Source organism: Gymnoscopelus braueri, assembly GCF_963280865.1.
Source record: "Gymnoscopelus braueri genome assembly, chromosome: 7".
NCBI classification, from domain to species: Eukaryota; Metazoa; Chordata; class Actinopteri; order Myctophiformes; family Myctophidae; genus Gymnoscopelus; species Gymnoscopelus braueri.
In genome coordinates this window covers 13876927-13890124 of record NC_137608.1, presented here as the reverse complement: position 1 = coordinate 13890124, position 13198 = coordinate 13876927, and the positions used below count along the sequence as shown (strand labels likewise).

The 13198-nt window shown below is 39.4% G+C and overlaps 2 protein-coding genes across 2 annotated transcripts in view; one reads left to right on the top strand and one right to left on the bottom strand.

The window, feature by feature from the left end:
- The window catches only part of c5 (complement component 5), a gene marked incomplete at its 5' end in the record, with an annotated part of 50006 nt that extends 44079 nt beyond the window's left edge, over nt 1-5927 (top strand). The window contains 3 exons of the mRNA XM_080433483.1: nt 756-848; nt 2601-2742; nt 5750-5927. Of these exons, the coding sequence (XP_080289609.1) occupies nt 756-848; nt 2601-2742; nt 5750-5876 (362 nt within the window). The 3' untranslated portion in view covers nt 5877-5927. The remainder of the gene's footprint in view (nt 1-755; nt 849-2600; nt 2743-5749) is intronic.
- Nucleotides 5928-5964: 37 nt separating this feature from the next.
- LOC308088790 (uncharacterized protein) lies at nt 5965-10864 on the bottom strand. The gene is made up of 3 exons (XM_080433372.1): nt 10836-10864; nt 9770-9847; nt 5965-9242 (listed from the first exon to the last, which is right to left on the bottom strand). The coding sequence occupies exons 1-3, from the start codon at nt 10855-10857 to the stop codon at nt 7867-7869; spliced, it is 1476 nt and encodes a 491-aa protein (XP_080289498.1). The 5' UTR covers nt 10858-10864; the 3' UTR covers nt 5965-7866.
- Between the last annotated feature and the right edge of the window lie 2334 nt (nt 10865-13198).

Genomic DNA, 13198 nt, shown 5'->3' with positions numbered 1-13198 from the left:
TATATATATATATATATATATATATATATATATATATATTTTTTTTTTTTCTCTAAGCACCTTAACGTCCATAAGTATATCATGCACAGTATAAGTATATCATGCACAGTATACATTGCTGCTATGCTCAGGCACCTTAGTTTTTTTATTATCTCAGGTACTTTGTAAATATGTAGATAACTTGTCTGGCCTTCTGTTGTTCTCTTGTTTTTGATCTCCTTCCCACTTGCCCCCACCCCTCTTCTTCTCCCCCCCCTCTTCTTTCTATGGAAATTAACGTTGCGATGGGAACGATGTACAAAAACAAATTTCACCCACTTTTTTACCTTGTAAACCTGTGATGTGACAATAAACCTGATTCTGATTCTGAAACAATTGAAAATAGCAGATCTACAAGCTTACAACTTCTAGCAACGCGTTGTGCTATTTTCACAATTTTTATCTGTGGAATCAAAAAGAATATATATAATGCCTCAACTCCTACATTCAAAGTGCTTGTCAGGATGGGGGTGTCCCCAGTTCAACTGTGATTATTTTGGGGGGTCCCCAGTTAAAATATGATTATTTTGGGGGGTCGCGACCTGAAAAGGTTGAGAACCACTGATCTAATGTGTACTCAATGTCTAATCTATGGTATACTATGCTGTGTACCCTGTATATAATCTACTGTATACTCTGCTATGTACCCTGTATATAATCTACTGTATACTCTGCTGTGTACTCCACATTATAATGTAATGGACTGTGCACTCCAGCCTACAGAGTGGTGGTAATCTCTCAAGCGACAGAGGGAGACTTTATCATTTACACGGCCAGGGTGGAAGAAGTCCTAAAGAGCCCTACCAAAGGTCAGAAACCACTGGTTTTTATTCTTACTCCATTCTCTATAGTATCGTCACTGTCGGGCTTATGCACTGGCAGGGCTACTCCATTACACTGTCCAGTTTCCAAATGTAAAAGGTAGTATTCCAGACCTGATCACTGGACAACTAAGGATCTTTTGAACCACTGTTATACCCATTACACTTTGTTGACCGGGGTCCCCCATGGGTCTATCCTTGGCCTCCCTCTACAGTCTACACGATCTACAAGCTCACAATTGAGACTGACTATTTTTGACAAATGTTCGCCTATTGTAACATCAAGCCCAGAATAGTTCACCTGGTTAAGTAAATGTATTGTAATATCAGATATGATAACACTACGCTGTTTTGTCTGTGATTATAGTTATGCCTCCTATGAACCTTTACTAAGAGGACATTTGTTCACTAAGCAGGTCTATTTACAACTAACAGTTTAGTAAGGAAACCATGTTCTCACCTGCAGTGTTGATTTCGTCGACTAAAACTATGACGAAAAATGTCCCTCGACTACCTTTTTTCACTGACGAAAACTAAATAAAAACAGAATAAAAACTAAGATTACAATGATGACAGCTATGATCGACAAATAAAAACTAGACTAAAATGTTAAGGAGGGACTAGTGGAGAAGAGATCCGGTAGAACTAAAAGACAAGTCATTTTTTGTTTGGTTGCGCTCGGGTGTTAAGCTCAGAAAATAGCGTCGCTCACAACGCTCACAAAGCTCAGAGCGACGCGTTGTGAGCTTGTAGATCGGCTATTTTCAGCACGCAACCAAGTGTAAAATCAACCATTACGACACCATCAAGGTCTTCCAAAATACACTTTAGTCGCCTAAATCAACTTTTTATTCAAAAGACTATGACTAAAACTAAATCAAAATGTGCTGTCAAAATCAACTCACCTGTTGGTAGTCTGTCAGAATAACTATTTGTAAATCTAGCATGCATGGTCATGTAGAAAGAGCCATGTATGGCTCTGTCCACCAACCAATCTATCTTCCGACACAATAATACATATTGGCAATCTATAAATTCAGCCACCACAGTATATTCTGAGTTTTGTCTTGCTAGTCTTTCTTGTCTCACTTGTCTCTCATGTTTAATAGTCTATTCCACTATGAACACATGTATAACTTATCTATCATCGCTCATGTTCAAATGTCTACTCATCTGCACGGTATATGAACCCATGAATAGCTTCTCTGTACCGTGTCGTACCTTGCGCATGAAAAATTTACCAGCCACACGCCGTCCTACTCCGTGTGGCCCCCATGACACCACTGTGCATAGTCAAATTGGATGTTTATATCCTCCTATAATTTGAGAAACCTCTGTGGTGGGTGGTGGTGAGGCCAAAACTGTCTGCCCGGTTCTCCTCAGTGGCTGGAGCAATTGATCTGAATTTGCACACAGCCATTGTCCATTACCATGTGCACGGAACTGCGAAGCCCGTTTTTTGATTTCACCAAATCTCAGCTGTTCATTAGCGTTTTTGTGTAAAAGAATGTCGCCATGGTTACGGGGCTGCCCAGCTATGGGACGTCCCGGGTTGCCAGATCATGTGCGCATATCCCACCACGGATGCGTCGACCGGGTATGGACTAGTAGTCCAATTAATTATTGTTATTGCATAGCGTTGCATTACATCGTATTGCATTGTATTGCATTGCATTGCATTGTGTAGTGTTGTATTGTATTGTATTGTATTGTGTTGTGTTGTGTTGTGTTATATTCCAGAGTTTGAAGGCGCAACCAAAGGTGTGAATATTGACTTGATAAAGAAAGTGACATGCAGTTCAGTGGATCTGCAGATCAACTCCCAGTACCTCCTGATGGGAACCAACGGCATGGAGTTCACCCTGTCTGATCGACGCCTCGGGTCAGTCATAGTGATCCGTCCGTCTTATCATTCTCCCCATCCATAAGTCTTTAATTCTATCCTTATTCTTCACTGTCAATATGTGCACGTCTTCTATTGTGTTCTGTTCTCTATCCATTGTATTGTATAATGATCCTCTTCACCCTAATGCTTAATTTATATTCCATCATATAAGCATATTTAAAGAAATATACTTTTACTGCTCCTAGTATTGATGATTTCTCGTACAGTATTGTATGTCTTTATATGTCTTGATTAAATGAATGTATTGAATACATAGGGCACAATGGAAACAAGCCCTCTGTGCTTTTTGTGCTATCCTTTTAGCATTATTGTATAACTGTACCTCTGTACTTTTTGCAAATTGTTAATAAAATATTCAATCAATTAATCAATCAAGAGCGACACCGGTGCACCACTAAGTATAATGCTGCGTTCACACAGGCAGCTACAAAGGTACAGGCTATCATTTTTTCATGGAAGCCAGCGACATGAAGATACAAAGCAACAGCTGACGTTTGTAGCTGCTACAAAAGCTACAACAGCTACAAAGCTACAAACAAGACCAGGAGACTGGTTCTGCCAGACCCAGAATGAAGTCCTAGTATGTAACACAAACCACTTTATAACTGAAGTTCATGATGTCATGAATAGTTCGTGACGAAAGGGTCACAAACTTTTTTTTGGCTGGGGCCGGAGGACAAATGGCCCCTGCCCATGTATGGACGAAACAGGTACAAAGCCTCATGGTACAAAGCCTCCATACATGGAGGAAACAGGTACAAAACATGCACTACGTCACGGCTAAGCCGGACTTCACATGACGTGTCAGCCTGTGTATACCCATGTATGGACGAAAGGGGGACAGACTTTTTTGGCTGGGGCCGGAGGACAAATGGCCCCTGCCCATGTATGGACGAAACAGATACCCATGTATGGACGAAAGGGGGACAGACTTTTTTTGGCTGGGGCCGGAGGACAAATGACCCCTGCCCATGTATGGACGAAACAGATACAAAGCCTCATGTAAGCCCGACCCCTTGGGTCTGGCAAAAAGTTGAGCTGGTTTCAACTTCAGCCACAAAGATACAAAGCTACAAATATGCTGTGTGTATCTTTGTATCTTTTGTATCTGCCAGTGTGAACACAGCATCGATCAGGCTTAAAGGGATAGTTCACCAAAAAAAAAACGTTTTCTATTTTTGGGCGGTGAAACCGCCCCTATATGTGAGGTTTGGACATCGACATTCGCTGCACTGTGATTGGCCACCATTGTACCCCCCCCACCCATTGTACCCCCCCCAACCCTGCGCTGTGATTGGCCACCATTGTACCCCCCTAACCCTGCACCGTGATTGGCCAATCAATGTGCATAGCCCTATAAATAGGACTATGCACTTAAAAAAAAGAAGTTAGGGGTGTACAATGGTTGGTCCACAATATTACTTTTCTTTAAGTGAACTTCCATCACTGTGATGACCACTGTGACCACACCGCCCACTTCACACTGGGTGTGATTTTCTTTCTTTTTGGAGGTATTTAGTCAGATATGCGGGTATAGGGGGCATTTCGGGCAAATCTGCATTTACAATTTTGAAGACCAGTCCCATTTTTAGTTGTTTAACCCTGTCTTCCACCCTGAGCCAGCCTAGGCTGGCAAAGTGAGTGGGAGAGAGGTGGGTCATGGGCCCCAGTCCGAGAAGTAGTCGAATCAGTTTGTTTTGGGAGGTTTGAAGCTTAGTCTTCAGTGACACTGAGGTGTTGGAGTACCAAGAGGAGCAAGCATAGTCAAAAAGGGGCTGAATCAGGGCCCCTGAGAGGGTCCTGAGGGCCTGAGGGTTGACAAAAGAGGAAACTCTGCCCATAAATCTGGTTCTCTGGTTTACTCTTTTGACCACCTTTGTTGCCATGCTTTCACCTGTCAGGTATTTGTCAAGAATACATCCCAAATAGGTCATCTCTTCTTTGCTAGAGATGATTGTGTCATCGACTTTGACCTTGAAGTCATTTACCTTCATCTTACTGAGGGAATGTTTGGTCCCAAAGAGAATGGATTCAGTTTTCCCAAGGTGTGGAGACTATAATTCATGGATATTGTTTTATTTTTGTCGCATTCCTAAGCCAATGATTTGATGACCGGCAGCGGTTTCAGTAGGAGACACAAAGAGTCTCCTTTGTGTCTCCTATCGGAACCGCTGCCCAGTGTTGATTTTGACAGCAAATTTTGATTTAGTTTTAGTCATAGTCTTAGTCATCATATCTTAGTCATCTGAAATGTTTTAGTTTTTGTCTAGTTTTAGTCGACTAAATATCATAAGATTATAGTCGACTAAATCTACAGTTGATTTAGTGGACTAAAATGTATGTTGGTGGTGCCTTGATGGCGTCATAATGGCTGATTTTACACTTGGTTGCATGCTGAAAATAGCCGATCCACAAGCTTGTGGATCGGCAACGTGTCGCGCTGCGACGCGTTGTGAGCTTGTAGATCTGCTATTTTCAGATCGCAACACCCGAGCACAGCCAGCATAAAATGACTTGTCTTTTAGTTCTACTGGATCTCCTCTCCACTAGTCCCTCACTAACATTTTAGTCTAGTTTTTATTTGTTGACGAAATTGTCAATATATTTAGTCTTAGTTTTAGTCATCATAGCTTCGTTTTTATTTAGTTTTTATTTAGTTTTCGTCAGTGAAAAAAGGTAGTCGACGAACATTTTTCGTCATAGTTTTAGTCGACTGCCGCTGCCTACCCATCCGCTGGTTGTCAAATTCTTGGCTTAGGAATGCGACAAAAACAAAAAAATATCCATGAATTCAAGTCTCCATGGGGTGAAAAATCGATAGAAAAACTTTTTTTTTTGGGTGAACTATCCCTTTAACACAGTAATGAAGTAACATTGTAATCCATTTTATTCTAAAGTGTAAAGTGTATTTTGATAAGTTAAGTTATTAAGTGATGCAGTAGAGCTCTATTTTCTTTGATCGTGCTTTTATTGTGTTCTATAGGTATCGTTTCCCGCTTGACTCTGGGGCTATGGTGGAGGTGTGGCCTACAGCTGATGGGGAACACAAGGCACTGCTGGACGACTTCTCCCTGGATCTCACGATAGAAGGCTGTCCTCCAGGCAGCTGAACATAAACAACCCACTTAACACGCTTAACACACTGTACAGCTCAGCACAATGCACACTACACTGTACAACTGAACACACAATATCAAATCAAATCAAATCAAACTTTATTTGTATAGCACATTTACAACAGCCCAAAGCTGCTGAACATGGTTAAAACAAGGTAATTCAGACACACAGAAGCATCAACAAATAATATATACACAGGACAAAAATAAAAGAAAAACAAAAGAGAAACAAAACAATGCAGAGTTAGGACAGAACAGGATAGCTAAATACAACTAAAAGCAAGAGAGAATAAGTGAGTTTTTAGTAAGGTTTTAAAAGCCCCAATCGACTGGGCAGATCTAATGGGGAGGGGCAACATATTCCAGAGCCTGGGGCCCGCAGCCGCAAAAGCACGGTCACCCCTACTCCTGCCCAATAGGCATAGTAATTATCAACGTAACAGTCTCCAGTAAATATTCCAATTCATAATGACAACATAACAGTCTCCAGTACATATTCCAGTTCATAATGACAACATAAAAGCCTCTAGTACATATTCCAGTTCATATTGACAACATAACAGTCTCAAGTACATATTCCAGTTCATATTGACAACATAATAACATAACATTCTCTAGTACAGAAAGAACAATTTAGCCAATACCTGCTCTCAGATTAAGAATTGAATAGGGTCCTGGCATAATGGCATTGTTTTTGTTTTCAAACAAATAAAATTGCCGAAATAAAATCACTGAAATGCGTTGTACTTTTTTGAATTTTTTAACCGTTTACAAAATGTTATCCAGGACTTTTAGAAAATGTCTTGAAGTCTGGGTCATGTCAACGTACCATGTTTGCCTTTTGCAAAGGCAAAAATGTCATTTAGATATCATGTTATTTAGACATCCTATAGTTTCTGTAGTTCAATTTACAGATAATTATGTTTTTGATATGATATTGTTACTTTAGACTGATACTATAAGTTATTGGTTTACCCATGATCCTAGATTACTTAGGCACTACACTGTCTCTCTGCATTTGATGTATGTGTTTACCTTGCTTACTGTAAGTCGCTCTGGCTGGGTAAAGAGCGTCTGATAAATGCCAAAATTGAAAATTGTACCATCTTGGGAGAGTTGTGGGAATGGATGTCCAACTGTTTTTATATGGAACAGGAGATAGAGACCACAAAGTCTCCAGGATCAGTACTCTTCTAGTTTATCATTATTATTATTATTATTATTATTACCCTTATAATTATTATTATTATTATATTATTATTATATTTGTATTGTTATTATTATTATTATTATTATATTATTACATTATTATACTGTAGGTCCTTCATACTCTGAGCTCTATGAGCTGATCAGTCACAGCTGGACTTGATTGTACAAACAGGGTGAACGTAGGGCTGTTAGGATCATGACATTTTACTTGGCAATTAATTGTCACACAAATTATTGTGATTAACGGTTTAATTGTGTTTTTGGCATTGAACAATTACCATTACTGTATCAAAAGTAATCAACAAGCTTTACAAACTGTTCAAATATTGGCCAAATTGTCAAATATAGAAAGAGGCAAAATATAAAACCTAAAGTTTAATCATCATCATCATAACATGAATTAGCAGAAATAAGCAGAAACATTTACTCTGTTTTGTGCTTCCTTATTTTGACATTTAGCAAAGAAAGATAAAGCAGGTGAGATGTGTTAATGAGAGCTACCCTCTATGGAATAAACCGTACAGGGATTAACAACACTATGTTAAAAAGCTTACCCATGAGTTGTATATAGTATGTAATCATATATTACATAATACTTAGATAAATATAATGTTGCAAATGTTAAACATACTCAAGTTACCAAGTAGATACATTATATCTACTCATACCACCGTAGTTATTTTTTGAACATACTGGTAATATAAGCTAACAATGGTGATCAATGTCTGTTACCATGACCTCTTTGTAAGTGGATCATGTAAAAGATGATACAATTTCATATTTCATTTTGCTCTTCCAAACTGACTGTTCTGTACTGTTCTTTAGAGCAGCTAAACAATAAGCAGTATCTGCTCTCCTCTCTTCTCCCCTCATGTGTACTCCCTTCATGTTCTGATGGCAGGTTTTCCAGTAACTTCAGGTGTTTTTCCAGAGAGTTGTGATACACCTCCTCCAGCACTGAACAACGGCTGTGGCTCTCCTTTAACCTTTGTCTCAGTGTTGTCATCTCTCTGTTCTTCTCCCCCAGCTGTCTGTTGAACTCTCTCTGCAGCTTTGTGTTTGAGATCATGATGTTCCTCTGAATTTCAGGCAGGAGAACCTTCATCAGGTTTCTCTCTGCTTCCACTCTGGCCTCTGCTTCGTAGGTCTCTCTCATCTCCTCTATGTCCTGTCTGTGTCTCTCTCCCCTCTCTCTCCTCTCATTCTCTCTCTTTGCTCTAAACCTATCCAGCTTTCTCTCCATCTCCTGTCTTCTCTCAGACTCCCTCCTCAGCTCTCCTTCCAGCTCTCTTTTCTTCTCTGCATCCCTCTCCTCCCTCATTTGTTTCTCTAGTTCACTGGTTCGATGGTCGATCTTCCTGATGTCTCCCTCATGCTCTTGGATGGATCCCTCGATCTTCCTCAGAGAGTCCTTCAGCTCCTTCTCAAACCTCTCCCTCATCTCCTGCTCCTCCATGTGTCTCCTCTCTTCCATGTCCCTCTGAATCTTTCTCTCCATCTCTCTGACCTGGGCCTCTGCCTCCTGGTAGGTCTGAGTGCTGTAGAAGCTCTCTGTGTTTCGTGCCACCATGCTCTCCATCTTCTCCAGCAGCTGTGAAACCTGACCAGCATTGCTGCTGTCTGTAATGTTGAGGATGTGGCATCTGTTCCCACATTTCTCTACAAGCTGCTGATGTTCCTGACTGCCTGCTTGGAGAAACTCCTCAACACTCTGCTTTTTCATACTGTCAGTGTGGATGATGATGACAATGCTGTGTTCCCAGCAGCTCTCTCCAAATGCCTCCTGCATCTTCTCCACCATCCCTCTCACCTCTCCTTCAGAGGGCTCTGCTGGTATGACCAGGAGGAAGGCATGGGGACCCGGGGCAGACAGACGTACACACAGCCCCACATCCTGCCTTGTGTCCTCCAGTGAGCGTCCAGAGAAGTCTGGAGCGTTCACCAGCACCAACCGTCTCCCACAGACATCACCCTCTCTCCTCCTACTCCTCTGGCTCATTTCAGAGGAGCTGGCCTCAGCACCAAACACCTCCCTGCCCAGGATGGTGTTTCCTACTGCGTTCCTCACAGCTACAGTCCTCCCCAGTAGCACCAGTCTCAGCTCAGACATAGAGGGAGACACTGGTGAGTCAATAATGTTGTCTGCTGCCACTGAAAGACAACACAATGGAAGAATAGAGTGAAAATGCCACATCATAAGCGTTGTTCAGAGACTATGTGCATGCATAGTGTGAAAGACTCATAATTGCTGTCCGGTTCTGGGACAAATTGGTCATCTTCAGACATGTTTGATAACCCTAACCCTTAATTTTATCGTAATATAAATGATAAAATCAAGTAATTTGTAAAGAAGTGGTTGGTGACCCAATGTGTGTCAGAGGAAACACATGGCAGTCTACACCACCAGACCAACATTGGGGGACTTGGCAGCAACAGGATACACAAAGCACATTTGAGAATTGGCAATGACAAAATTGGAAGAGAAAATGTGAACCAAGCAAGAGAAAAAGACTGTAGACATATTCCACTGTCTCTTAACTCCATACATCAAGGTTGTATATTTTTCTTTATTCACTATGTTTAAACCTTGTGCACTAATTGCACTTAAATGTTTTGAGATTAACACATACTGTATAATGTTCCTTGCTAGACTATTTGTTAAAGCAGCATAGACTCACTATCTGGAGCTCGATCCTTACTGCGTCTCCTCTTCCTCACTGGTAGAGAGGAGTCTTTATCTGTGGTCTCTCCACCCACTGCAACACAACACAGACATAAATCAAACAGTCCAGGTGGATTAAATACCAAGGAGAGTGAAAGAGCTTTAGCCATGTTCTATAGCCATACAATCTGCACATATACATGCCCTAATCTGTGATGTCATGATGAGATGCTAAGGTGTGGTTCTGACATCAAATGGAAAGACTTACACTGTTTGACTATTCACAATTACCTCCTTTTCTTTTGTGTTAGGCTTTACTGGTAATGGTCATGTGTTTTTACACCCTTGACAGTCTTAAGGTCTGACTACACTTCTATACTGTAGGTGAAAGAGTCCATGGACAGCAGATGGTTGAGATTATATTACAATTTGTTGTCTGCAGACACACATGCATTCAAGAGCAAGAGTAGAGGCAACACTCAATACTATAATACTCATAATCTAACAACTTTCATCAAGAAAGCTGAAGGATTTGTGAGAAGATGTCAACTGTAGTTTTACTCTATCTTGCGTCAGTTATATCTGTGCATTCCTGTTATAATCTGACGGCAAAAAAATCAGATAAATTCCCTCAACAAAGCTTTGAGAAGTTTTTTTTATTTACTTTTTTTATTCTTCTTGGGTGTATTAGATATTACAAACCTGGCAACAAACGTCACGTCAATTTCAATTCCTTTATCGTCACATAATATAATACAGCAGGTATAGCGATGAATATCATTTCATTATCTCCTCAAACAGAGCATCTAGTTTTCTTTTCTAACATATTAGCAGTCAGTGGGCTTGTCCGCACATAAAGTACACACAATCACAAAAGTCTGAGATGCACAGACATGTGATGAAATTTACATCATTATGTAGATTTCCTATTTCTTGTCAATAGAACAAGTATAAGCATAGAAAGTTAAGAGTTTCATTTATAACACTTTTTAAAGGCAGGCTATGAAACTGAATGCATGACCAGAATTAATAGTGTAACATCATGAAGTTCAACAGAAATTGAAACAGTAACATGGACTCACAGTTTGGAGGAAGCCATACCATACTGCGTGTCCTCCTCAGTGGAAGAGTGGAGTCTGTGTTCTCTCCATCCTCTGCAACACAACATAAATAGTCAATATTGACAATAGTAAAAAAAAAAAAAAAAGAAGAAAAAAGAAAAAGAAAAGAAAGGGGCACTGGGCTATTAAAGGACACTGGATGTATTTTACAGTACTTTTGCACTTTTGATTACTAACTTTCTGGAGGAATGTTGATGCTCCATCTCCTGATTGGTAGCTTGGGGCCTGCTGTAGAGGTAAACCCACTCTCTATAAGACAAGACAACTATTTATCAAATTACTAATGTTGACGACACACATAAAGGAAATATATTTCATTTTACTGACCAGTCTTTTGGTCTGATTCAGTCCTCAGTTTCTCTAATTCAGTCTTCAGATCACAGATCTGCTGAGCTGCAATGACAGGTTGAAGATATACTTATTATATCGTATAGTATTCATTATTTAATGAACCACTGACAAAAATAATCAAGAGAGATGAGGTCTTTTTTTTCAAATAATTTCTCACCAAGCTGTTTGTTTTCAGTGATGACATCATCCCATTCCCTTTTCCTCATCTTCAGCTCTTCATCTTTCTGATTCAGTTGCATGTCTTTTTCAACCAGTAGTTTATTCATTTCCTCCAGTTGGTGGTCTTTTTCTGTCAGTAGTTTATTACTTTTATCCAATTTTTGGCCTTTTTCTGTCAGCAGTTTCTTACTTTCATCCAATTCTTGGCTTTCTGTCAGTAGTTTCTTACTTTGGTCCAATTCTTGGCTTTTTTCTGTCAGTAGTTTCTTACTTTGGTCCAATTCTTGGCTTTTTTCTGTCGGTAGTTTATTACTTCCATCCAATTCTTGGTCTTTTTCTGTCTGTAGTTTCTTACTTTCATCCAATTCTTGGCTTTTTTCTGTCAGTAGTTTCTTACTTTGGTCCAATGCTTGGCTTTTTATTGTCAGTAGTTTCTTACTTTCATCCAATTCTTGGTCTTTTTCTGTCAGTAGTTTCTTACTTTCATCCAATTCTTGGCTTTTTTCTGTCAGTAGTTTCTTACTTTGGTCCAATGCTTGGCTTTTTTCTGTCAGTAGTTTATTACTTTCATCCAATTCTTGGCTTTTTTCTGTCAGTCGTTTCTTACTTTCATCTACAAAACATTTACGTTTTGATGAACCACAGACATTTTTGGCTTTGCGGTTAAAGATGGCAACAAAGAAAATGGCATTCGTAAAATTACCGTCCTAAAACCTTTATTGTCCTCACAAGTATAGTAATACAAATGTGTGTTTGTGTGTGTGTGTGTGTGTGTGTGTGTGTGTGTGTGTGTGTGTGTGTGTGTGTGTGTGTGTGTGTGTGTGTGTGTGTGTGTATGTGTGTGTGTGTGTGTGTGTGTGTGTGTGTGTGTGTGTGTGTGTGTGTGTGTGTGTGTGTGTGTGTGTGTGTGTGTGTGTGTTTTCATAATTGTGACTGTTTCATTGATAAATGTACAGTATAATAAAGTTTAATATATAGTTTTCATTGAGTCTGTTATCCTACTTACCAAGCACATGAGCTGAATTATTTCTTCTATTTTTCTGCTCTGCTGTCTCCTTGCTGAGATAAGCTTTAGCTTCAGCTCTAGCTTTAGCTCTGACTTCAGCTAAGAGAGTTCAACTGTGTTTTAATAACAACTCTTCATCATGTTATACTGACTGGATAATAAATACATATAACATTAAATCAACTTCATTCTTGAATACATGTACATGAAGAAAAGGCATGCAATAATCTGAACACATCATATAAAAACAGACTTTTTATACCTATTGTATTATATTATAGTATTATAAACATTATTATTATTATTATTATTATTATTCAAATATAAGCTGAATTACTGATTTGTGTGAATAATTATGTCACTCTCCTCCCATGGGTTCTGGGCTGAGAGTTCAAGATAACTCAACTTAATAAATAAATAAATACAGAAGTTAATGTAAATTTGTACATCTAATTGCAGGATGGGTAATGACTGATTTAAGTAGCCATACCTGCCTGAGTCAAACTAATTGGACTCAGAGCTATAGGTGTAACTAAGGATAAATCAGTCATCTCCACCAACATTCAGAGAGAGACACTGTCTTCTCCCCCCCAGCCTTTGTTCAATAAAACCCGTAAACCTGTTTAAATAAATAATAATGTGAAAAGGTCTTGTAGGTTTTGTATTCAAACTAAAAACCTTAGCAGGCTACAAGAGGTGATTTGGGAATCTCATGACCTTAAATGTTTTAGACCTGAAACAATATAATACAATGGCTGTTTAGAAGAAAAAATATTTTGAACATAAAGATAACAGATTATTATTATGA